General features: G+C 41.7%; 2 protein-coding genes and 1 long non-coding RNA gene across 5 annotated transcripts; 2 read left to right on the plus strand and 1 right to left on the minus strand.

Annotated features, from left to right (window-relative positions):
• LOC139028606 (uncharacterized) lies at positions 1–3,515 on the minus strand. 2 transcript variants are annotated; one of them, XR_011480809.1, is made up of 4 exons: positions 3,427–3,515; positions 443–595; positions 221–283; positions 1–88 (listed from the first exon to the last, which is right to left on the minus strand). It is a non-coding gene; the product is annotated as an uncharacterized lncRNA (long non-coding RNA). The 2 variants fall into 2 exon arrangements; XR_011480808.1 differs by having other exon boundaries at positions 443–600; positions 3,427–3,492.
• Positions 3,511–7,782, plus strand: LOC111971748 (uncharacterized). The gene is made up of 3 exons (XM_023998582.3): positions 3,511–3,787; positions 4,144–4,274; positions 4,481–7,782. Exons 1-3 carry the CDS (start codon positions 3,511–3,513, stop codon positions 5,675–5,677), a joined length of 1,605 nt encoding a protein of 534 aa, XP_023854350.2. The 3' UTR covers positions 5,678–7,782.
• An 11,841-nt stretch (positions 7,783–19,623) lies between these two features.
• On the plus strand, positions 19,624–25,478 carry LOC112081193 (uncharacterized). Of its 2 annotated transcripts, XR_011480807.1 has the most exons (5): positions 19,635–21,584; positions 22,328–22,476; positions 22,679–22,861; positions 24,931–25,078; positions 25,367–25,478. XR_011480807.1 is itself a non-coding variant. In XM_070446393.1 (3 exons), the coding sequence occupies exons 1-3, from the start codon at positions 21,323–21,325 to the stop codon at positions 24,116–24,118; spliced, it is 1,851 nt and encodes a 616-aa protein (XP_070302494.1). In that variant the 5' UTR covers positions 19,624–21,322; the 3' UTR covers positions 24,119–24,570. The 2 variants fall into 2 exon arrangements, 1 of the variants encoding a protein (XP_070302494.1); XM_070446393.1 differs by lacking the exons at positions 24,931–25,078; positions 25,367–25,478 and having other exon boundaries at positions 19,624–21,584; positions 22,679–24,570.
• Positions 25,479–25,933: the final 455 nt, after the last annotated feature.

Below are 25,933 nucleotides of genomic sequence, written 5' to 3' on the forward strand. Positions count from 1 at the left end.
TTATCCCCTGGGCCATTGGCTGCACCGGTATGCGTCTGGGAATCCAAGATGGCCGCCCAGTCTCCTCTATTAGCCTCCAGCCATCCACCTGCAGGAAGAGTTTAGAAAATAGACTTTACAAACAAATGGATACAAATATATATTTTTTTTGTCAATTACCTGGTCATACATTATAATGTGTTTTTGTATGTAAACATAATTATATGTATTTCTCCCTTACCTTGCTCCCCCATCTTTCTTCTACTCAGCACATTCTGATTGGTCAATGAGGGATTGCTGAGTACTATGCAAACATGTAAGTTGATTTGATTACTTGACACTCTTTAATGGTTTGATAATTCAAAGGCATGGTCCCACACTTAAGACAAAATGAATCAAGACCTGAGCCCATATCCACAAAGAGTCTCAGAATAGAAGTGCTGATCAAGGATCAGGTCCTCACCTCAGGGAGACTGTATGTGGTCCTGTGCTGCTCAGCTGGTTCCTCTGTGGGTTCAGGAGAAGTCTTAAACTGGTTGTCCTCCATTACCATGTTCCCCTCAGGGTTCCCCCGACTCTCCTCACACCCCTCTTCCTTCACGAGCAGCACCACCTCCTATTCTTGAAGAGACAGGTGATACAGATTACACAGACATACACACGCACACACAGATAATACAAACACTTTAAACATGGAGTATTTACCCATCCCCACTATGTCAACCTGGTCTCAGAGAAAAACWTATATTTTACTCKCATCCGTGCCACTCCATTTAGTTTAATATGTTACTTTACGTTAGGATTCATTACATTGGCCTACCAATCTAATAGCAGTCATACAATATAATACGTATTGTAGGACATATAGTATCTTACATCTTGATCGCACCAGCTTGCTTTGACACGTTTAGTATGCTATATTATGTTTGACTGTTTRAGTATGATATATTACGTTTGACTGCTTTAGAATGATATGCTACTTTTAGAGAGACAGTAAACCTAGGCTAGAACAGGACAGTTTAATATTTACCTTACTGAGGTGATGTAGATGGAATAAAGTCATTGTAATATTTTCTACTGTATTCTTGTTAACACACTGTTCTTTCTAAACAATTCTGCTCACAGCTTTAAAGATACTGATCATGAATAGGAGATTTGATGTGTAATGTAATAAGCAGCACCGTATTTTAAAGGACAGCGTGCATACCTTTTTCATTTAACCAAACCCTTTGAGCTAGGACCACAACCAATAAGATTTTTCTCTTCAGTGTAAATGGAAGTGGGGTGTCTTGATTTAAATGATAGAGGTATCTAGTGGCCAAAAGGCCATATTAGCAGGTGCAGCGCTATTGAGGGCTTCCACCATTTTAATGTAGTTAACTTGTTGGGACTTCCAACTTCATTAGCTGATACTTCCTGGTAACCCTGTTYGAGTCATGTCCAACCGGGTCATCGGGAGMGATCAGCCAATCATGAATAAGAKAATGTACTACTTCAAAATGGAGATTGGGRGGCAGGTAACTTAGTGGTTAGAGTGTTGGGCCAGTAACCGAAAGGTTGCTAGGTCGAATCCCCGAGCTGACAAGGTAAAAKTCTGTAATTTTGCCCCTGAACAAGGCAGTTAACCCACRGTTCCTAGGCCGTCATTGTAAATAAGAATTTGTTCTTAACTGACTTTCCTAGTTAAATAAAGGTTAAATWAAATWAAATAAAAAAATTGCCTCAATGGCACCGCCCATGCTATCACTGAAGCTATAATGGCACAGATACAAWGATGAGTCCTCTATCTCTATGATTTGTCTAGTTCCCGCTGACTTAGAACACAAATGTGGAAGAATGGYAAGGRGCCAGGCTCAAACCTACATCTTCTGAATATATACCTAGTAATGGTGTTAAAGAGTACAAATCAACTACTGAGTGTGAGATCKTGTCTCCTGTTACAACAAGTCACCAARGAGGGTGTGACATGGAGTTTGGAAGTGAGCCAGACCAGGATGAAGTACCTGCGTTGACAGGTGTGGTAGAGACTTCCAACGTTTGCCCTGAGAGGTGTATTCTGGCTTTTTGGRCAGCCTGTACATTGTTTCAAGCTGAGTAAAGGTCAAACTGGGAACTGTACATCTGTCAAAGTTTTGAGAAGTGGAATTGTTTAGCTTTTTTGTGCATCRTCCGTCCAGAGGCAGCGGGCAAACCGCGTCATGCGCTTCTGGGATTGACATGTGTAGTGCTTTGCTCTCCGAAGCAGGGTGCTACTCAAAGGAGTGATCAGTGGGGTAGCATTGAGTGTAGAGGTGGATCCAATGAAAAATAATATTCCTAGTGTTTGTGACGCCCACTGTTTGGTGAGACGTAGACCTGGTGGCAATGGCGAGACTGAGAATAGTCTGTCTTGTTGAGCTTTGACAGAGTTTATACCTGATAAGGTCAGGTTAGGTTATATTTGCTAAACTGTGTTCCAAACCCGCTATGGTGCTTTATGTGCTAACGATTCAGACATGTTGCAGCAGTGTGTAGAAAGGAGATCGCACAATGTGGGAAATGTACAGGAGGGCATAGTCAGAGGTAGTGTAAAGTTGGGATAAAGAAAGCAGTCTCCACTGTGGGGGCGRCCATGCAGCTGGGGATCCGAAGTGCCCTTTGAGAGAGGTTGAGATTGCCAGGAGTTCGAGTGGGGCAGAAAATGTCCTGTTCTGAGGCAGTGAAGAGAGTATTGGATAGCCCGAGGGTGATTGATTAGACTGGGAGCCCCCTTGTGAATAAGAGAGGGATCCAGAGAGGATGAGTTTTAGTAAGGTATGATTTCTTGTGTTTATTGCTATGCTTATTCATTGTACTGCACGGATGAAGCGTGAATCCCAGAAAATACATGTGGTAGTGGAAGTAGCYGAGACATTTTTGGGTGCAAGAGATCTACAGGGGGCTTTAAGAGAAGGGGTTCCATGCTCCCGGTCTGTTGGCCTGGAGTAGGAGGTTTGGTAGGCTAAAGTAGTGGATAAAGGTGGTGCGTTTTTTTGGTATAGTGGTGTATATGTGCAGGGTTATCAGGGACGGGTAACTCCAGTCCTTGGGGGCCGGAGTGGTGTCACTTTGCCCAATCCCAGCAAACAGCTGATTAAACTAATTGCATTCTAAACTTAAGGTAATAATTAGTTGACTATTGGAGTCATGTTTGTTAGCTGGGGCAAAAGTGTGACACCAATCAGTCCCATCCCTGGATTAGATGGTGGTTAGATTAATTCCCCTTTGGTGTGACAATGTGCAATCACACTCCGACCTGTGAAAGGCAGTAATACTTGTATAGTCTGCCGGAAACTCACACAAAGAAGTACACTGAAGTCAACAAACAATTTTCACGATAGCGTTATTATTGGAGTGTTATTTAGACGTTTATAAACACACTGGAACTTAAAATATTACTAATTTAACTGCACAGCATCACATACTTACCACAAGTAGTGTTTAATTCGCGTTGGAGACAGGATTTGGTTTAGATGTTTTCTAGGTAACGCTAGCTGCTAACGTTAGCTAACAATGGCTAACTGTATGGTTTTTCACACTCAAATAGCCTCCATTATGGAGGTGCTAGCGAATGCAGCCGTGMCAGAGATCTGTAAACTCGTAGACGACGACTATGCAGTGTTTCGTTTGGAAATAACTCAAAGCCAGAAAGAAAACATGGCATTGCGGAGGAAACTACTGGAACTGAAGGTGGCACGGGAGCGCGCAGAGAGGACAYTYCGAGAGCGCGTTCTCGCCAGTCGTCCCAGTAGTGTCAAGATCCTCGACCGATACAGAGGAATGGCAAGAGGTACATTTTGCAGAAGACCGAGGCTGTGTGGCCTGTTGCCATTCATTCATATATATAGCTGGTCAGTTTTTGGATACTATGCAATAATTCCCATGATTATTTAGCTATCTTGCACAAAGACACTGTTATTCTAACCAGATTATTGATTTACTGCATTWCCTATTATTTACTCAATTAAAACAAATGTGATTCATCGAACATAATACATCAATCAATAAATAGTATATCAATAAGTTACGAGAAGTGTTACCTTARATRCTTGCCCAAATGTAGACCGTGTCAATATTGTACAATATAGTGTTGAGCATTGACAGTAGCTAACTTAACCTCCTATTTTCCCCCAATCACACTCTCAGGTGAAGGACATCTCACTGGAGGCAACAGGAGCTTTGTGAAGCCAGCGGGACACAATACATGGAGAGATGGCCAACCAATCACTGTTGATGAGAGAAGTGGAACCTCAACCCATCATGTTATTGTGATGGAGGTTAGTGTAATAGTGMTGCATAAAAAATTACAGTTACTTTGTAAATCAAATGTGGCCTCTTTATTTCAGAAAGGCTCCKCTCAGCTATTCACTTTCTTACATGTGCATCCTCATTTARCTGCCATAGGGGAGCTTGTGAGACTTCCCTACGACATTGTTATCCAATTCAACTCATGTAGCAATAATAACCTCCTCTCTTGTGTCAGTCTGCAGATCCAGAGGCTGTAGGTCCTGGGGTCAAACAGGAGAGGTCTGGAGGAGAGGAAGACCCACGACACAGCAGAGACATCCAGACTGGAGCAGCGTCTGGAGCGCCCCCTGTAGCAACGGAGGACCCCGCCCCAGCACAGCCCAGGATCCGACACAGCATCACGGAGGTCAGTGGAARGCAGAACGCCGTCCTCAAGTCAGAGACCGACACAGAGACTTTAACTGTAACACACAGGTTCTTACACACAGGATCTGACCACAGATCAGACCCAGYMAGACTAAGGCCACTGGGCTGTCCTCCTGCTCCCGGCTCAGAATATTTACCGGTATTTCACCAGAGCCAGAGGATGGTTAATTCCCGTGGGGATGTTGATGGTGACGCATTAGACACTGGCAGTGATGATCCATCTTGTTCTTACACTACAGAGATGGATTCTGGCAAAATGCACTTGGGTTTAGAGACCCAGACTGATCTGTCTAGAGGGGACTGGAACCGGTACAGTAGTAGTGTATACTCTAAAGGGTGCCTAGATAAGAAAGGGGAGGTTATAGTGGTAGATGAGGTGAAAGTGGAGGGCGATGCTCCTCCCACATGGAATACAGATAGTCACCTAGGAGACGGACACTCACAGGGCAGAGATTTCTTAAATTACAGGGGTAGCTTAGAGACTAATCTAAATGTCGCCACCCAATCCTCTTTAGATGCGTTCAGGGGTCGTGACCCAGTGTTCACYTCGATGGCACCTTCCGATTCACACGGCCAGATCCTTTTCGATCAGGTATTGAACTCAAACGACAGGYCTAGAGCCCAGGCTCAGGGAGAAGGAGCCACATCAGGCAATAGTAAGGAGAAACGATTCCTCTGCATGTTCTGTAACAAAGGCTTCAGCTGCCCCCAGAAGGTGGAGAGGCACCAGAGGGTCCACACAGGGGAGAAACCCTTCAGCTGTACCCAGTGTGAMAAGAGGTTCTCCCGCCAGGACAACCTAAAGATGCACCAGAGGGTCCACACTGGGGAGAAACCCTTCAGCTGTACCCAGTGTCACATGCGCTTCGCCCTGGCTGGCAACCTGAAGATGCACCTGAAGGTCCACACGGGAGAACGGCCGTTCGCCTGTACGAACTGCGGGAAGAGGTTCTCAGAGAGGAGATACCTCAGGATACACCAGCAGAAAAACCATGCCACTCTATGATATAGAAAGTAACCATTCCATTCCATAGATTCTGACGTTTAGATCAAACCCTGCATTAAAGACAAAGATTAATCTATTGCCAGCAGAAAAGATCCACTGATTACTTTTGACTTACCATAGCTGACTCTTATTTACCCACAAAATAATTTATGTCCAACATGATGGGTTTAGCAACAATTAAGTTATTCAGTAACTACAGTATAGGACTCAAACGATGTGGGGATAGGTAAACTCTCCATGTTGATAGTGTGTTTATTACCTGTGTGTGCATCTATGTCTGTGTAATCTGTATCACCTCTCTCTTCCAAGAGGAGGGTCCAGAGCAATGATTCATATATTACACTAGATGACTGATAAGGGGCGCTGTTTTGAAACCGCGCCTTCATTCAAGTCTAAGAAGCAATTGTTTTTGCGTCTTTTACTTACAGTTTCTTACACCAGCTTCAAACAACTGAAAATACAATAAGTTTGGTTTTGGAAAATATATTTCACAGCGGTTTAGATGGTAGAATGATTCTCTACGCTATACTTACTTGTTTTATCAAAAACTGAAATGAGGTGAACTATTAGACATTTAAAAACCACGAAATGGCAGAGCGATTTCTGCAAAGTGCAGCTTTAAATACATGTAATTTTGTCCATGAAACATTTCATTGAAATACTGTAGAATTCCATTAATTCCTATGGAGAACTGCTCCTTCTGGGGAGTGCCAATATGGCCGACTGGTGGCTTTGAAGCCTCTCACTGGCCAATAGGTCGTTATCAATAAAATATCCCAATAAGATGCAGGGTGTTCGATTTGCCTGCTGAGGGGCAAGGAGACCCCAGCTCCTCTAAAGCCATTGACAACTGCGTGCCGTTTAAGGGATTGTTAAATAAAGGTTAACTATTTGGATGTAATATCGATCCACTCCTTGAGAGCATTGTCAGAACTACAAACGTCCATGCAAAAGAATTGCGCACATTTAGCTATATCATCAGAGTTATACAGAAGTAACGCATGCTTTTAATGATCAGAAAACATCAATTGTTCATGTAATTTCAGATATGTGAGGGTAGCCCACGATATCTCTCAATAGCGGCCACTTTTAATTGGATAATTGAGTGATATAAAAGTAATTATATCTGACAATATGAGTGGTTTAGGTTCATTTCCCATTGTTTGTGGGCTCTGCCTGCCAAGCAGCAGAAGGCACATTTACCGATGTAATTTTAGCTGATAATGTTTATTTGCAAGTTACCGGTAGACACTTTGTACAGTTGGCTAAACATAGTGGTAAGTTGACCTAATGTACATTTTTCTCCAACCAACATAGGCCTCCTAGCTAAGTTAGCTAACATTATCCCCTTTTCAACATTGTTTTTCAGAGTGTGTAATCACGATTGCTGCTGACAGACATGATAGGCTGCATTGATTGATGGACCACGTCAAATTGGCTAGCTAGCTAATAACAGATCACGTCAATATGGCTGGTTAACAAGCTAACTTTTAGGATAAACTAGATGGCTAAATCCAAATATTGTTCATTTGCATGCCATCTATAGTGATGATGACAGTAGTCCGACGACAACTTTTTCAAGACGAGGACTTGCCGATGTCAAGCCTAATCTCCTGATACAGCAAGCTACATTACGCATGTTTGCTTAGCTAGCTAGCTACATGCCAAATGGATAGGCTACCATCGCTTATCTGAAAATACAGTGCCTTCAGGAAGTATTCATACTAGAGGTGACCGACTATTGATTTTTCAACGCCGATACATACCGATTATTGGAGGACAAAAAAAGCGATACCGATTAAATCGGCCATTTAAAAAAATATATATTTTATTTGTAATAATGACAATTACAACAATACTGAATGAACACTTTTACTTTAACTTAATATAATACATCAATCAATCAATTTAGCCTCAAATAGATAATGAAACATGTTCAATTTGGTTTAAATTCTCCAACAAATGTGAGAAGAAAGTAAAGAAAGTAAAAGTGCAATATGTGCCATGTAAAAAAGCTAACGTTTAAGTTCCTTGCTCAGAACATATGAAAGCTGGTGGTTCCTTTTAACATGAGTCTTCAATATTCCCAGGTAAGAAGTTTTAGGTTGTAGTTATATAGGAGTTATAGGACTATTTCTCTCTATACATTTGTATTTCATATACCTTGACTATTGGTTGTTCTTATAGGCACTTTAGTCTTGCCAGTGTAACAGTATAGCTTCCGTCCCTCTCCTCGCCCCTACCTGGGCTCGAACAGAACGCATCGAAAACAGCCACCCTCGAAGCATCTTATCCATTGCTCCACAAATGTCCGCCCTTGCAGAGCAAGGGGAACAACTACTTCAAGGTCTCAGAGCGAGTGCCGTCACCGTTTGAAACGCTATTAGCGCGCACCCCACTAACTAGCTAGCCATTTCACATCGGTTACACCAGCCAATCTCGGGAGTTGATAGGCTTGAAGTCATAAACAGCTCAATGCTTGAAGCACAACGAAGAGCTGCTGGCAAACGCACGAAAGTGCTGTTTGAATGAATGTTTACGAGCCTGCTGCTGCCTACCACCGCTCAGTCAGACATAAATCATAGACTTAATTGTAACATAACAGACAGAAATACGACCTTAGGTCATTAATATGGTAAAATCCGTAACTATAATTTTGAAAACAAAACGTTTATTCTTTCAGTGAAATACACAGTTCTACTTTCATATTTATCTTACGGGTGGCAATCCATAAGTCTAAATATTCCTGTTGCATTGCACAACTTCGTTAATTCAAATATAAAAATCTGGAAAATTAGTTCGCAACAGCCAGGCGGCCCAAACTGTTGCATATACCCCGCCATCTGCGTGCAATGAACGCAGAGAAGTGACACAATATTCCCTAGTTTAATATTGCCTAACTGAATTTCTTTTAACTAATATGCAGGTTTAAAAATATATACTTCTGTGTATTGATTTAATAAGAAAGGCATTGATGTTTATTGTTAGGTACATTCGTGCAACGATTATGCTTTTTTCGCAAATGCGCTTTTGTTAAACATCCCCGTTTGGCGAAGTTGGCTGTCTTGTTAGAAGAAAGTCTTCACAGTTCGCAACGAGCCAGGGGCCCAAACTGCTGCATATACCCTGACTCTGTTGTACAGAACGCCCAGAGAAGTGACACATTTTCCCTAGTTAAAAGAAATTCATGTTGCAGGCAATATTAACTAAATATGCAGGTTTAAAAAATATATACTTGTGTATTGATTTTAAGACAGGCATTGATGTTATGGTTAGGTATACATGTGGCAACGACAGTGCTTTTTTCCCGAATGCGCTTGTTAAATCACCCGTTTGGCAATGATTCAATGATAAATGATTCAATGATAAATTAACAGGCACCGCATCGATTATATGCAACGCAGGACAAGCTAGATAACTAGTAATATCATCAACCATGTGTAGTAACTAGTGATTATGTTAAGTTGATTGTTTTTTATAAAATACGTTTAATGCTAGCTAGCACCTTACCTTGTTCCTTGCTGCACTCGCATAACAGGTAGTCAGCCTGCCACGCAGTCTCCTCGTGGAGGCCAATGTAATCGGCCATGATCGGTGTCTAAAAATGGCGATTACCGATTGTTATGAAACTGAAATCCCTAATTAATCGGCCATCCGATAATCGGTCGACCTCTAATCCATACCTCTTGACTTATTCCACATTTTGTTGTGTTCCAACCTGATTTCAAAAGGTATTATACCATAATGATGAAGTGAAAACATGTTTTTAGAAATGTTTACAAATGTATTGAAAATGAAATACAGAAATACCAGATTTACATAAGTATTCAAACCCCTGAGTCAATACATGTTAGAATCATCTTTGGCAGCGGTACGTATCTAAGAGCTTTGCACACATGGATTGTACAATATTTGCACATTATTCTTAAAATTCTTCAAGCTCTGTCAAGTTGATTATTGATCATTGCTAGACAGCCATTTTCAGGTCMTGCCAAAGATTTTCAAGTCAATTTAAGTCACAACTGTAACTAGGCCACTCAGGAACATTCAATGTCATCTTGGTAAGCAACTCCAGTGTAGATTTGGCCTTGGGTTTTAGGTTATTGTCCTGCAGAAAGGTGAATTTGTTTCCCAGTGTCTGTTGGAAAGCAGACTGAACCTGGTTTTCCTCTAGGARTTTGCCTGTGCTTAGCTCAATTCCATTTCTTTTTATCCTAAAAACTCCCTAGTCCTTGCCAATGACAAGCATACCCATAACATGATACAGCCATCACCATGCTTGAAAATATGATGAYTGGTACTCAGTGATGTGTTGTGTTAGTTTGCCCCAGGACATATTCAGGACATAAAGTTAATTTCTTGCCACATTTTTTGCAGTTTTACTTTAGTACCTTAATGCAAACAGGATGCATGTTTTGGAATATTTTATTCTGTACAGGCTTCCTGCTTTTCACTCTGTCATTTAGGTTAGTATTGTGGAGTAACCACAATGTTGTTGATCCATCCTCAGTCCTCTATCACAGCCATTAAACTCTAACTGTTTTAAAGTCACCATTAGCTTCATGGTGAAATCKCTGAGTGGTTTCCTTCCTCTCCGGCAACTGAGTTAGGAAGGATGCCTGTATTTTGTAGTGACTGGGTGTATTGATATACCATCCAAAGTGTAATTAATAACTTGACCATGCACAAAGGGATATTCAATGTCTGATTTCTTTATTTTTCCCCCATCTACAAATAGGTGTCTTTCTTTGCGAACTATTGGAAAACCTCCCTGGTCTTTGTGGTTAAATCTGTGTTTGAAATGCACTGCTCAACTGAGGGTCCTTACAGATAATTGTATATCTTGGGTACAGAGATGAGGTAGTCATTCAAAAACCATGCTAAACACTTATTGCTCACATATTGACATAGGGGTTGACTTAAGACATTTCAACTTTTCATTTTTAATGAATTTGCTAAAATGTCAACAACAAAAAATCTATTTTGACATTATGGGGTAGTGTGTGTAGGCCAGTGACACAAAATCCCAATTTAATATATTTTAAATGCAGCCGGTATCACAACAAAATGTTAAAAAAGTCAAGGCTCTTGCTTACCCAGAAAGACTCACAGCTGTAATCACTACCAAAGGTGATTCTAACATGTATTGACTCAGGGATGTGAATGCTTACATAAATTAGTCATTTCTGTATTTCATTTTAAATAAATGTGCAAACCTTTCTAAAAACATGTTTTCACTTTGTCATTAAGGTGTGTTGATGGGTGAGAAATGTATTTAATCAAGTTGGAATTCAGGCTGTAACACAACAATGTGGAACACATCATTGGTCCAGAGGTGCTACTGGTGAAGGAGGAGGGGTGTGAGGAGGGTTTAGGGAACCCTGAGGGGACCATGGTCATGGAGGACAAACAGGCTACACCTCCTCCTGAACCCACAGAGGAACCAGCTGAGCAGCACAGGACCACACAGTCTCACTGAGGTGAGCCCAATGTGTACTGTCTGAATGGTATTAGGTCAGGGCCCATATTTACAAAGTGTCTGAGAGTAGGAGTGCTGATCTAGGATCAGTTTTCCTTTTAGATCATAATGAATACGATTATTTGGAAAGATCCTATTCTTTGTGGATACGGGCCCAGGTCTTGATTCATTTTGTCTTAAGTGTGGGACCATGCCTTTGGACTATCAAACCATTAAAGGGATAGTTGGGGATTTGGGKAAAAAAWMMTATCTACTTCCCCAGAGTCAGAACTCGTGGATACCATTTTTACATCKGAGTCCAYTATGCAGGAAGTTAGAGGTAATTTCGGGAGCCAGTGCTAACTAGCTTAGCGCAAGGACTGGAAGTCTTTGTGTACAGCTAGCGTGCTGTGTTTTCTCCCACCCGTCCAACCTGAAGAGGCACGAGAGTCCACACAAGGGAGAAATCCTACATCTGCCCCCAGTTTGAGAAGAGGTTCTCCCACCAGCACCAGCTGAAGAGGCACCTGAAGATCCACATGGAAGAGAGGTCATTTGCCTGTACGCACTGTGGGAAGAGATTCTCAGAGAGGAGCTACCTCAGGATACACCAGCAGAAAATGCACACTYCCCATGTATAGAGTATCGTGACATGTACTGTAGTCTTAGTTAGTTAGTAGTTAATTCTGTTGGTTTTGGATGTAGTAGGGAACTGGATGAGGTGAACTGAGGAGGGAATGAGTATGATGAGGCAGYGTAMATGATATYGTGATGGTTGGTGTGATTGTGTCTGTAAAAATACTTCARTGATGAAGAGTGACAACTATGTCCCTTTAGGTTGATGCTGGTGTTTTATAGTGAGATAAGGATAATGCCTTAATTCATCTTTACTTGACAGGAATTAGTAAAGATGTGTGTAATGTTGAACCTTTTCCAAAGTACTCAAATTCATTTTATCAAAGAGAGGGTTCCAGATTTACAGAAATTGTCAAGTGATTCCATAGTGTGTAATATTATTCTACTTGTCARATGTATCCTTTTGTCCAATAAAAGTACTGTACTAAAAGTTGTGTGAGTATGACAATTRTGTTGAAATTAAATTTCAAAAATCAACTCTGTGCAGACTGACTTGGTTATTTTTGTATCATTGCAGGGAATGTATTTTACCAAGGTTCAATCAGTAAAGCTGGTCTGAATGCTCGTTTAACTTRATCCAGTAAGCATAACATAATTCACATCYTTTCRTATTCTACGGGCATTGTGGGAATGAATACAAACATATCACTATCAGTATAAAGTCTTCTTTCGTCTCTTTCCTGTTAGCCATGTGCAGAATGTCATTCACCTATTTACCTTATGGCCTATAAGCCCAGCACAATAATGCACATTGCTCACGCTTGCTGTTAAACCCATGGGTTCACGCTTGTAATTATCACATGTCTCTCTCTGGCATAAATCTTGGGATYTATTTATGTGAATTTACCCATGTTCTTTCACTTGCTGTTTTCAGAAACTGTTTTCGGCAACTCATTCACATTGTCTCGGTTCAGATACATTGACATGCCTTTGCCTATCGTAATTGTGCACGTTACCTTCTCTTGCAGCCTGCGCTTCGGAGGAAACTTTTGCKGGGGGATTTAGACTATCTCTAATTCAATTAGCCTACCTTCTCTCATTTCACTATCCACGCAGTACTGTAGAATCATGATCGCCTAGTTGATAACTTTAGGCTATTCAAACAAGTGAACATTTTCCCAAATCAGAGGAAAAGGGGAAGCGAGAGGGTTTACTCCGCTCAAAATCTATCCATGTTCAGCAGATCATTAATTATTAAGCAAGTGAGGAGTTTCTGAATATGGGTCAATGGGTGTCGAATTTAGTCAAGATAAAAAAACATGTTTATTTTGATACATGAGGCTTATTTGATCTAATAGAAGTTTCGTAATYCTGAGGTTGTTAAGAGTGTACTATGTGATGCACATAACATCCCGGCAACTTTAAGAAAAAACACTTTATATCGGAGTTGTCCCTGTTGATATTCGATAATGTTTATTCATTAGGCTAGTATAGCGTCTCACTCTCCATTCAATACAGGCGGTTGACGTCAACACCCTCATTGAATATTTAAAAATAGATTTCAAATAATCCAAAATTTCCACCAATCCAAAGAGGAATAGGCGGGAGCTTGACAGCCCGCTGTTTTGGTCTGTGGTGATTATTTTACAKTGGCCCAAGTTGAACCGGGCAATGGCGCATTAGGTCATCGGACGAAAGTGAAGGGAGTACCACCTTTCTCAAATTAACAGTTATCTTCACTGCTCGGTCAAGTCAACAAGGCAGCATGGTGCATGTCCAGAAACATATCTCTTTTACATCAAATAAATGCTAGAATTTTCAAGCTAGTTTTCATTGTGAAGGCAAATAAAGCGTTTATCAAAATAAATACGTTTTCCCTTTGCATGGGAAACACAGAATCCTACTAATTACTATGTGTGCTTATGTAACCGATGTGAAATGGCTAGTTAGATCCGGGTCACGGCACCAATGTAACAGTTTAACTTTACGTCCGTCCCCTCGCCCCGGGCGCGAACCAGGGACCCTCTGCACATATCAACAACAGTCACCCACGAAGCATCGTTACCCATCGCTCCACAAAAGCCGCGGCTCTTGCAGAGCAAGGGGAACCACTACTTCAAGGTTTCAGAGCAAGTGAGGTCACCGACTGAAAGGCTGCTAGCYCGCACCACCGCTACCTAGCTAGCCATTTCACATCGGTTACATTTAATTACCTCACTTTTGTTTTAAGCCAACTTTCTTCTTCGGACAGAGCTGGGCACCTGACTCACGCCTTGGAGACAGCCCGGTTCCAAATCAAATGCAAAACACTTTAAACCGGTGCAAAACACGCCTAAACCCCTCATTCTTATGACAGACATTATATATCCACTATCTCTGCCAAAATTGATGTACAGACCCGACCTCCGGACCTTCACTTGTCCGCAGTAGGCATATATTCTATTACAATTGCCGGGGAAGCTATACTGTAGCTTCTCCCAGCTCCTGCCAAGCGCGGAGCCTATGGCTGGCTACTCGCACAGCCGACGTCTCTCACCTAAGTAGGYGAGAGCGAGGTAAGTTGTCACACGGTTAAATTGTCAAACTGTTCATATCTCCAACACTAGAGGCGCCATCTCAAAAATCAAATAGCTACTTCGTGTGACTACATGTTCTATTGTCAACTTCCTGTTCACATGTGGTCAAGGTCACTAATGTGAGGTGAGCACAAGTTTCTTATTTTTCAAAAGTAAAAATTGTCACTTTACATTTTATGCAATAAAACTTTGTTAGGTATGAATGTAGAAAATTATAATTTTGCACTGAGTAGAGGAGACAATACCGTTTCTTTTTATACTTTAGCTGCAGTCCTATGTTGAGCTAACCTTGGGATTTAGGCCACATTAGCACACGTCAGTTTGGGGCAAGTTGTCTCAATGACCTTGGGGCAAGTCTACACGTGACAGCTTGCCCCAGTATACATAGAACATGCTCAGAAAACTTTGTGATATTGTGTAATCAGCTCTGATAATAGTATTAAATGTTACTGTAAATGGATTATTATATATACATATAGTTTAGAGCAGCAGACATATCCCTGGACTATACAAGACAGGTTCTGGTATGTGTGTGTGTGTGTGTGTCTACTAACACATGACATGACTACTGTGAGACAGTATATCCACACACACACACACCAACTGCTTCATACAGTGCCATTCATTTAGTGTGGTGTTATGAATTGCATTGTGGKTAGTAGACAGCGAGGTGGGCGTAATAAGCCTGTAATGAATATGTTATTGCAATGAGGAAATGTGTTTTTGAAGGAAAGAAGAAAGAAAGGAAGGAAAGAAAGAGGGGAAGGGAAGAAAGATGGTTAGAAATGATAAAAGAAAGACAGAGAATGGCAGCACACCACCTGCCATGAAGTTAAAGGCAGTGAGGCAGGTGACCTTGCAGAACAAATCAATCAGGATTACAGCGAAGGATTTTGACATAAATTACCGTACTCTGACTCGGTATTGTCAAAAGGTTACCAGAGAAGAAGTTGAAAGTCAGAGCCATTCCAACAACAGAGGTTGGCTATATAAAGCCACAGCAGGTTTTTCACCTGATTTGGAGATGCAGCTTGTTCAGTGTATTACTAGGTCAACTGACATTTATTTTGGTCTCTCGCCAAGTGAGGTCAGAAGACTTGCCTACCAGTTTGCTGTGGCACACCAGCTGAAGTTCGCGCCAATGTGGGCAGAAAAAGAAAAGGCCAGCTCGGAGTGGTTTACAGGCTTCTTAAAGTGCCACCCAACGCTGTTGTTGAGAAAGCCAGAGGKAACTAGCCTTGCCAGGGCAAGTAGCTTCAACAGAGAAAATGTTAATGCTTTCTTCGACAATGTAGCAGAAGTGCTTCAGAGATATCAATTTGGACCAGGAGACATATGGAATGTCGATGAAGCGGGGGTGACCACTGTACATAAACCTTACAGAGTGGTGGACAGACGTGGATTCAAACAAGTAGGGTCACTGACCTCKGCTGAAAAGGGAACCCTTGTCACACTGGCCTGTGCAGTCTCAGCCACAGGGAATAGTATACCTCCATATTTTCGATTCCCCCTCGTCAACTTCTGCAATAATTTCCTGATCAACAGGCCACCTGGCAGCAAAGGAGGAGCAAATCCCTCCGGGTGAATGAAAGATGTGCACTTTGTTGACTTCCTGAAACATTTGGTCGAGCATACGAAGTGCTCAAAGGAGAAGCCCTGTTTACTCCTTTTGGACAAAACCACGAGTCTCATATGTCCATTGATGGACTCAATTATGTCAAAGAAAATGGCATYATTATGCTGTCATTCCCACCCCATTGCTCTCATCAGCTTTAACCCTTAGACAGGTCTGTCTACGGGCCGCTAAAGAGGCACATCAACACCGTGTGTGTTGCCTGTATGAGGAACAATCCCGGGAAYACAATGTCAATTTATGACATTCCTGGGATTGTGTCAATCATCTATCCTCTGGCTGCAACCCCCTTGAACATTCAGGCTGGCTTTAGGATGGCTGGGCTACAACCTTACAACAGGCATGTATTTCTGGAAACCGAGTTTGCGCCATCCTACGTTACAGATCGCCCCATTCAGAACCCAACCCTACCAGGCCCCAGCACCAACCCTGCCCTGCCAGGCCCCAGCAACATTCCAGCTCTGCCAGGCCCCAGCACCATTCCAGCCCTGCCTAGCACGAGCTCAGACACAGACCTGCACAGTTCTTAAGCTAGCACCAGCTCACCCTTGCCCAGCAATCCCATTGCTGACAGCAGACTACCAACTCCAGAGGACATCCGGCCATAACCAAAAGCTGGCCCCGAAAACCAGCTTGCAATGAAAGAAAATGGCGCAATCTAGCAAAAGGCTGTTTCCGAGGAAAATGGAAGCAAGGGGGAGAGTCAAAATCTGGATCTGCAAAGAACAYGAAGGCAGCTAAAAATCGTAGAAGAGTCATCATCAGATGAAGAGGAGTGCTTCTGCCTCTTCTGTGTGGAGCCATTTTCAAACAGCCTACCAAAGGAGACTTGTGTGAAGTGTGTGAGATGCAACAAATGGGCCCATGATGCTTGCACCTCAGGCCAGGCAATTTATGTGTGCCAGAACTGTGACGCTGAAGATGAGTCTGATTAGTCAGATACGGATGTATGTCGTATAGYCTGTTACAAAACTGTGCATTAGTGTGTTTAAACACCACGTCTGTTCTGTTAAGACTTTACACATTTAAGCAAGTTATCTGCAGCATTCCATTCCATTCCGATTCCAACAATTACAGTGGATCTATGTGCATGCCAGAGAACGTTCGAGTTCAAAGTAAAGTGGTCATGACACTTAATTCATGTGTGCTCTGCCAGCATTATTGTTTTGATTTTAAGACATGATTTGCCAGACTCTCTAGGCATGATTGTTTTTATTTTGACATTCACAATTAATTAGTAGTGTTCTTATTTGTTGATAATCCAATGTGACAACTTACCCGACGTAGTGTGACAATTTACCCGCTGATGGGGCAAATTGTCACAAGTGCACACTCTCTATTTAATGGTCTACAACTCCGTACTGAAATGAGATATGAAGATGTAATGAATACAACATGTGCCCAAGACTTCCTTCTTTCATTTGGTATGACATTTATACCATTGTGATGTATTGTGCCCAGTAAATGTTGGACAGCGTYAAAAGTGTGACGACACACCTCGCTTTCCCCTATTTCTGTACTTTTGTTTCTGATCACTGCATCGCATGTCACTGTTGGCATCTTGATTCACTCAGTCCTGTTGTAGTGGTTAGYTGTCATCCCACATTGATAGGCTATATATAATATCATTCACTTCAGCTATTAGACCTGGTTGGATTTATTGTAAATGCTCCTTTTATGCATAATCGCTCCTAGTCTTTGATCATGACTCTCAGTTCCATTACATTACACAAAAGTAATTGAATGGTGTCTTCTGTTTTTGTACCAGATTACAAGATACTACATATGGCGACAAGGATAAAAGCGGAAGAAGTTAGGTAAGCAGTTGAACCAAGTTATTTTTTAGTTATTTTTTAAAAGTTTGACTAAATATAAACGCAACAAGTTCAAAGATTTTATTTTACAGTTCATATAAGGAAATCAGACAATTGAAATAAATGAATTATGTCCAAATCTATGGATTTCACATGAATAGGCAGGGGTGCAGCCATGGAGAGCCAGGCTCAGCCAATCAAAAGGAGTTTTTCCCACAAAATGCTTATTACAGACAGAAATACTGCTCAGCCAAAAAAGGCAACTTCACGTTAATTTACACTAAAGTCATTCAATCCATTGAGCATTGACTTTTCCAAATCTGGATTATTTATTTACAAGTCGGGGAGAAAAGTGAACATGCAATTTATGAACAAGTTACTATGGGTGACATCAGATTTACTTGAGATTGAGTGCTTTCCAGACTCTGGCTTCAGCTCACAGTCTTTATTAAATCGCTGCATGAGGTCTGTCTGCTCTCCAATAGTCCTGCTGACTTTCTGTGCAATGTCAAACTGGACATGGGCCCCTTGAAGTTGGATGAGGTCTTTTGTGAGGCACACATGGCGTCCGCAGTACTTACATGAAARACTTTGGTATTGCTCTGTGCCGAATACCTTCTAGACATATACCAATTATTTCCAAAGGATCTGTAAGTATCTGTGACTTTGTACCAGAAGTAGTTGTAACTGAACTTAAAGCTGCAATGTGTAACTTTTTGGGGCGACTGGACCAAATTCACATATAAATGTGAGTTATAGAGTTTTCATTAACATTGAATGATAGAACAGATCTACCGCTTCTTAGACTATGTGCYCTATTTATAAGCTTCCCTATTTATACCAGCTTCAAACAGATACAATATATTTTAGGTTGGGGAAAATATATTTCAGAGGTTAAGATGGTACAATGATTCTCTAGACAAAGACTGCCATTTTCACCAGAGTAGCTATTTCCCGAGTAAGGGCAAGTAATGTTACTAACCACTGTCTGGGAAAGACATTCCAGTGGGCGAGTTTGTTTTGCATGACCCCGGTGCTCCGAGTGGGTGGGGTTTGCTCATGTTTGATCATTCCATTGGTCCTCCTAAGAAATGCTCTCCGCTGACCCAGGGCACAGGGCCATGCAAAGTGAACTCAACAAGTATTTTCGTAGAAAACATGTTGCCACCACGTGTTAATGGTCGAATTCTATTTGCATGGCCCAGTGCCCCAGATGGGTGGAGTTTGCTTATTTTAGTCCATTCCATTGGTCCTTGTGAAAAAAAATCTCCACGAGCTCCACCACTAGGCAAAAGGGGGCATGAATTGTTGACATAATTGTAATCCAAACCCAACCTTAATTTACTCGTTGTGACGCACAGGTTCTAAACTCAGTTTTTGAAGGTTGCCTTTATGACCAAAATTATCCTATTTACACTTTGTACATTTTGACACTTGATGCCACATAGGCCGCTTTCAAAGGGATTAGTTGGTTTGTAGGAGCAGTTGTTCTTTAACTGTTTAAATGGAAAATGTTAAAAATGTGGATGAAAGTACTGTATATTCAAGTATCCGTAATATGGGTAGATTTTTTGGGCACTTTTTCAGCACTTTTCCACTAACATTTTAAAGATTACATATACAGTACCTTGCATAAGTATTCAGACCCCTTGGATTTCTTCAAATTTTGTGTTAAAGTAAAAATAAAAATGTATTCAGACCCCTTGGATTTCTTCACATTTTGTTACAAAGTAAAAAATTAAAAAAATTTAAAAAAGAAGATTAATACAAATTATATAACTCAAATATAATCATTGCATAAGTATTTAGCTCTCTGAGTCAATATGTTAGAAAACACCTTTGGCATCTACAGTTGAGAGACTTCTTGGGTAAGTCTCTAAGAGCTTTGCACACCTGSATTGTGCAATATTTGCCCATTATTATTTTCAAAATTCTTCAAGCGKTGTCAATATTTGCAATATATTTTCAAGCAGATTTAAGTCAAAATTGTAACTTGGCCACTCAAGAACATTCACCGTCTTCTTGGTAAGTTTAAGTTACTCCAGTGTAGATTTAGCCAACACAAAGATGTGGCTTTGTGTTGGCATGCTGAAAGGTGAATTCCTCTCCCAGACTCTGGTTTTCCTCTAGGATTTTGCCTGTGCTTAGCTCCATCCAGTTTTTATCCTGGAAAACTMCCCAGTATTTGCCAAAGTCAAGCATACCCATACCATGATGCAGCCACCACCATGCTTGAAAATAAGGAGGCAGTTAATCAGTGTTGTGTTGGATTTGCCCTGAACATAAGGCTTTTTTAGGGGATTTTTTAAAATTCCTTTGCAGAGTTTTTTTTTGCAGTATTACTTTAGTGCCTTATTGCATACAAGATGCATGTTTTGGAATATTTTTACTCTGTATATTTGTATTCTTCTTTTCACGCTGTCATTTAGGTCCTTATTGTGGAGTCACTACAATGTTATTGAGTTTCTGGCTTGGAATTCATGGTTGGATGGGGACACTGTCTTCCACTTGAAGCCAAAACGATTTTACCCAGTCGGATKAATTTTTRCCCCAGAGWTCCCAGTTGTAGGAGGGATTCCGAGTTCCTAGTTGTTTTGAACAAGGCATTAGTCTCCGCGGAGGGACGGAGAGCGCAGCAGAGGGTCCGCCTCTCGCAATCCCAGCTCTCTCCTTCTGTCCCTCCGGTGAGACTGACCAGAGAGAGGGGACACTGTCTTCCACTTGATGCCGAAACTTGATTCGCAACGCATCTACCTCGTGCCCAAATTTATACTGTTCCTATGACCAATTAAAGTGAAATATTCCTTGATATTAAAATAAACACGACGAGCTGCTAATAATAATAATAAAAACACAGGGCTATCGATACACTTCGCTACTCATTKATTACAGCTGCAGCGTGAGTGGAAGTAGGGAGAAGCGTGTTTTATGTTTTGCAACAGTGTTAACAGTGCTGAATAAAATCTTAGACATGAACTCACTCATAAAAACAGCAGCTCTTTGCTGTATTCTTTGAAAGTCTCTCTCTGGTAATGGTTTTAAAAGTTATGAATTCTCTTGAATCAAACTTTGCTGTGGCCGGGGTCGTTGTTTGAGCTACTCAGGCATCTTTCTAGAGCTCTGACTTTTAGACCTGAAGATCACTGACGTCATGATTTGATCTCTAGTTTCCAGTTGTCTTGAAAGCACTATGACCATCAGATGCCGGTACCATCAGTCCAGTAAAATAATAAAGCAAATTATTTGCAAATGGTATCCATGATGAACAGTTTAATTGGGTAGGGTTCAACTTTAGACCTACCCTGTCTCTYGTACACACTCCAGTCCAGTTGGTGGCGGTAATGCARCACTAAAACTCGTTGCCAAACCATTGAAAAAGTGTAAACGGAAGTGGACTGTGCCAAGACAAATGTCCATGMTAGCGTTTATATTGTTATTTWGACATGTATTAACACCCTGGAACTCAGAATATGACTCATCTAGCTGCACAGCATCATATACTTACCCCTGGTAGTCTTTAATTCGCGGTGTAGACGGGACTTGGTTGATAGATCTGTTGTCTAGGTAACGCTAACTATTTAGCTGCTAATGCTAGCTAACTGTATGATTTTTCATACTCAGATAGCCTCCATCATGGAGGTYCTAGCGAATGCAGCCGTGGCAGAGGTCTGTAAACTGGTAGACGACGACTATGCAGTGTTTCGTTTGGAAYTAACTCAYAGCCAGAAAGAAAACAGTGCATTGCGGAGGAAACTACAGCTACTGGAACTGAAGATGGCACGAGAGCGCATCCTCGCCAGTCGTTCCAGTAGTGTCAAAATCCTTGACCGATACAGAGGAATGGCAAAAGGTACATTTTGCCGAGGTTGAGGGGCCTGTCGCCCCGTTKAAATCTGCACATGTTTGACTATAGATGTGTTAATCATTGTTGTGAGACCTGATGTTGAATTTCATGACATTGGAGTCCACGTCAAATGAGCGTCTGGATCAGGAAAGTTTTCTTTCAGGACCTCTACAAGCCAGAATGCTGAATAAAATAATTGTACTTACTTTGCCGGTTGTCCGTGCAGTTGGTCCTTTTGCAGGTAGGAGTGTTAGACAATATATAGGATATTATGATTACGTCAACGTTAAAAAATATGAATGCACTACCAGCGCTTTTATCACCCAAAGCGGTAAAGTAACTTAAAATATAACWGTATTCAACATACTGTCTGTCGTGTAAAGGTTGTGAGAATAAACTTTCCTGATCCAAAAGATKATTTATGTCTGAAGTAGAATTTAATGAGATTCAAAATCGAGTTTCCAGGCTAGGTTAACTGGAATTGGGTCTTGGTCAGTTTTTAGTTAGTATGCAATAATTATCCTTTAGTTAACTTGCAAAAATACACACATCATATTCTAATCAGATAAAACATTAGATGCTTAAATAAAACTGATTCATGGAACATAATACATTTATCTATAAATGGTATAGTTATCAAGTTATGTGTTACCTTAAATTCTTGCCAATTCTACACAGTGTCAAAACTGTCAATAGTGTACAGTATAAGCATTAAGCATTGATAGTAGCTAACCTAACCACCTCTTTAGTCCCAATCACTCTCTCAGGTGAAGGACYTCTCGCTGGAMGCCACAGGAGCTTTGTGAAGCCAACGGGACACAATACATGGAGAGATGACCAACCAATCACTGTTGATGAGGGGAGTGAAACCTCAACCCAGCACGTTATTGTGATAGAGGTTAGTGTAATAATATTACATCAAAATTACAGTACATCAAATGTGGCCAGTTTATTTCAGAAAGMCTCCCRTCAGCTATTCACTTCCTTACATGTAACATCCTAATTTTTCTGCCATAGGGGGAGCTTGTGAGACTTCCCRACMACATTATTATCCAATTCTACTCATGTACTGGTAACAACCTACCCTCTTCTTGTGTCAGTCTGCAAAWGCAGAAGCTGCAGGTCCTGGGGTCAAGCTGGAGAGGTCTGAAGGAGATGAGGACCCACGACACAGCAGAGACATCCAGACTGGAGCAGCGCATGGAGTGGCGCCACCTGTAGCCCCCGAGGACCTCACCACCACCGCCGCGTCCCAGGCCAGGACCCTATGCAGCGTCACGGAGGTCAGTGGAACGCCGAACGCCGTCCTCAAGACAGAGACGGAGACAGAGACTTTAACTGTAACACAAAGGCTCTTACATACAGCATCTAACCACCGATCAGACTCCGAGAGACTGGGCTGTGTTCCTGCTCCAGGCTCAGAGTACTTAATGGTATTTCACCAGAGCCAGGGGACAGTTAATTCCTGTGGAGATGGTGATGCGTTAGACACTGGCGTTGATGATCTGTCTTGTTCTTACGCTACAGAGGTGGACCCTGGCGACATGCCCTTGGGTTTAGAGACCCAGACTGATATGTCTAMAGGGGACTGGAACCGGTACAGTAGTAGMGTATACTCTGAAGGGTGCCAAGATAAGAAAGGGGAGGTTATAGTGGTAGATGAGGTTACTGTGAAAGTGGAGGGCGACGCTCCTCCCACATGGAATGCAGATGGTCACCTAGGAGACGGACACTCACAGGGCAGAGATTTCTTAAATTACAGGGGAAATCTAAATGTCGCCACCCACTCCCCTTTACACACGTTCAGGGATCGCGACCCAGTGTCCACATCAATGGCACCTTCCGATTCACACGGCCGCGTGATTTTCGATCAGGTATTACATTTAAACGACAGGGCTATAGCCCAGGCTTGTGGAGGGGGAGCAACAACGGTCGGGAAAGAGAAACTGGCTAACTGGAATGCAGACGAGACTCACTTAGGAGAAGGACACTCGCAGGGCAACACTAGTGACTTCTTAGATTACAGGGAAAGTTTAGAGACAAATCTAAGTGTTGCAACCCACTCCCCTTTACACCCAGTGTCCACGTCGATGGCACCTTCCGATTCACACGGCCAGGTTCTTTTCGATCAGGTATTGAACTCAAAAGACCAAAGAGCCAAGGTGCGGAGAGGGGAAGCAACACCGGGCGMTAAAGAGAAGCGGTTCCTCTGCATGTTCTGTAACAAAGGCTTCAGCTGCTCCCAGAAGGTGGAGATCCACCAGAGGGTCCACACAGGGGAGAAACCCTTCAGCTGTACCCAGTGTCACATGTGCTTCACCCATGCTGGCAACCTGAAGAGGCACCAGAGGGTCCACACAGGGGAGAAACCGTTCAGCTGTGCCCAGTGTCACATGCGCTTCGCCCAGACTGGTGACCTGAAAAGGCACCAGAGAGTACACACGGGAGAGAGGCCGTTCGCCTGTACGCACTGCGGGAAGAAGTTTTCAGAGAGGAGCTACCTCAGGATACACCAGCAGAAAAACCATTCTACTCTWTAACATAGAAAGTAACCATTCCACTTGATAGCTTCTGATGTTTAGATCAAACCCTGCATTAAAGGAAAAGTTGAATTTTCATTTTCGTCAGCAGAAAAGATCCACAGATGCATTTGGAAGAACGAGAGCAACAGATTWKAGTGTTYAATATTCCTGGGTAGAATATTGCATCCAGACATTGTGTGATYTATAAGGCATATATACACCTAAAAAGTCTGTTARATCTTGTGTTTGTACTYTGTAGGTTATATGTTGACATAACTATTTAATTACTTCCATTCAACTACAATTTTTWWAAATCCTAAGACACTTTTAATGAGAAGATMATTACATTTTATGCAGTTTATCAAGTTCATGAMGATTTTTATTTGAGGCATGTGTATATGTGGTTTTCATATGGTGTATTTAAAACTTGTTCATCTTTAATAAACCCAAAATGGGACTTTTCAGTCTGACTTTTGAGACTCTCTTTAGTATACATCACATCTGATCTCACCCTATTATGCATACACCAGACAGCGCTTTATAACCAATATACACTTACTAAATATACTTGCAGATACCCACACAATAACAAACACCTACTGTACACGTCAAAATAGTTTAATCGGGTTTGTCTAATGACTAAAAGCGACTTTTTTACCCACAACATAATTTTATGTCCACCATGATGGGTTTAACAACAGTGAGGTCATTATGTAACTACAGTGTAGGACTCAAACGGTGTGGGGATGGGTAAACAAAGTGTGTTTATCTCTGTGTGTGTGTGTACCTGAGGGAGTGTATGTCTGTAATCTATCACCTGTCTCTTCCAGGAAGAGGAGYGTCCAGAGGTGCTGCTGGTGAAGGAGGGGTTTGCGGACGGTCTGGGGAACCATGGTCWTGGAGGACAACCAGACTACACTTCRTGAACCCACAGAGGAACCAGCTGAGCAGCACAGGACCACACACAGTCTCACTGAGGTGAGCCCACTGTGAACTACTGTCTGAATGGTATTAGGTCAGGGCCCGTATCCAGAAAGCCTCTCCAAAGTAGGAGTGCTGATCTATGATCAGTTTTGCCTTTGAAATCACAATGAATAAGATTATATGGAAAGATATTCGATCTCKACGTTTGCATAGTATCAAATCAACTAACATGTTTGCATAGTACTCAGCAATCCCTCATTGCCCAATCAGAAYATTCTTCATAGCAGGTTGCTCATATCAGATTTCTTGATCCAACATCCTCTCKCTCTGTATCTCTTACAGTCAGTAGACATGGAGGATGGGAAGATTGATCTGTGGCTAGTCAAAGAGGAGACTATAGAAGACGGAACAGAGAGCATTGATCTGCTGAGTGGACTAAAGATGGGGGAGCAAGGTAAGGGAGAAATACATATAGCCTACATACAGTAATAGATCTTCAATGAGAATAGTGATAAGCCTGGCTATTATTTTTCTTCATTCATAAAATTACWTTGACATAATATACAACTTAAAGAATGTTTAAAAACAAAAACACGCAATGTATGAACTTGACCAGATAATTGACAAAAAGAAAATCAAATTTAAAGTTCTCTTCCATGATTTTTAAGTCTATTTTCTAACTTCTTCCTGCTAGAGGATAACAGAGGAGACTGGGCAGCCTTCTTGGATTCCCAGACTTGTGCAACGAAGGCCCCTGGGGATTTTATTTTTATTTTTTATTTCACCTTTATTTAACCAGGTAGGCCAGTTGAGAACAAGTTCTCATTTACAACTGCGACCTGGCCAAGATAAAGAAAAGCAGTGCGACAGAAGAAACAACACAGACTTACACATTAAACAAATGTGCAG

This window comes from Salvelinus sp. IW2-2015, linkage group LG13 (genome assembly GCF_002910315.2).
Source record: "Salvelinus sp. IW2-2015 linkage group LG13, ASM291031v2, whole genome shotgun sequence".
Classification (NCBI taxonomy): Eukaryota; Metazoa; Chordata; class Actinopteri; order Salmoniformes; family Salmonidae; genus Salvelinus; species Salvelinus sp. IW2-2015.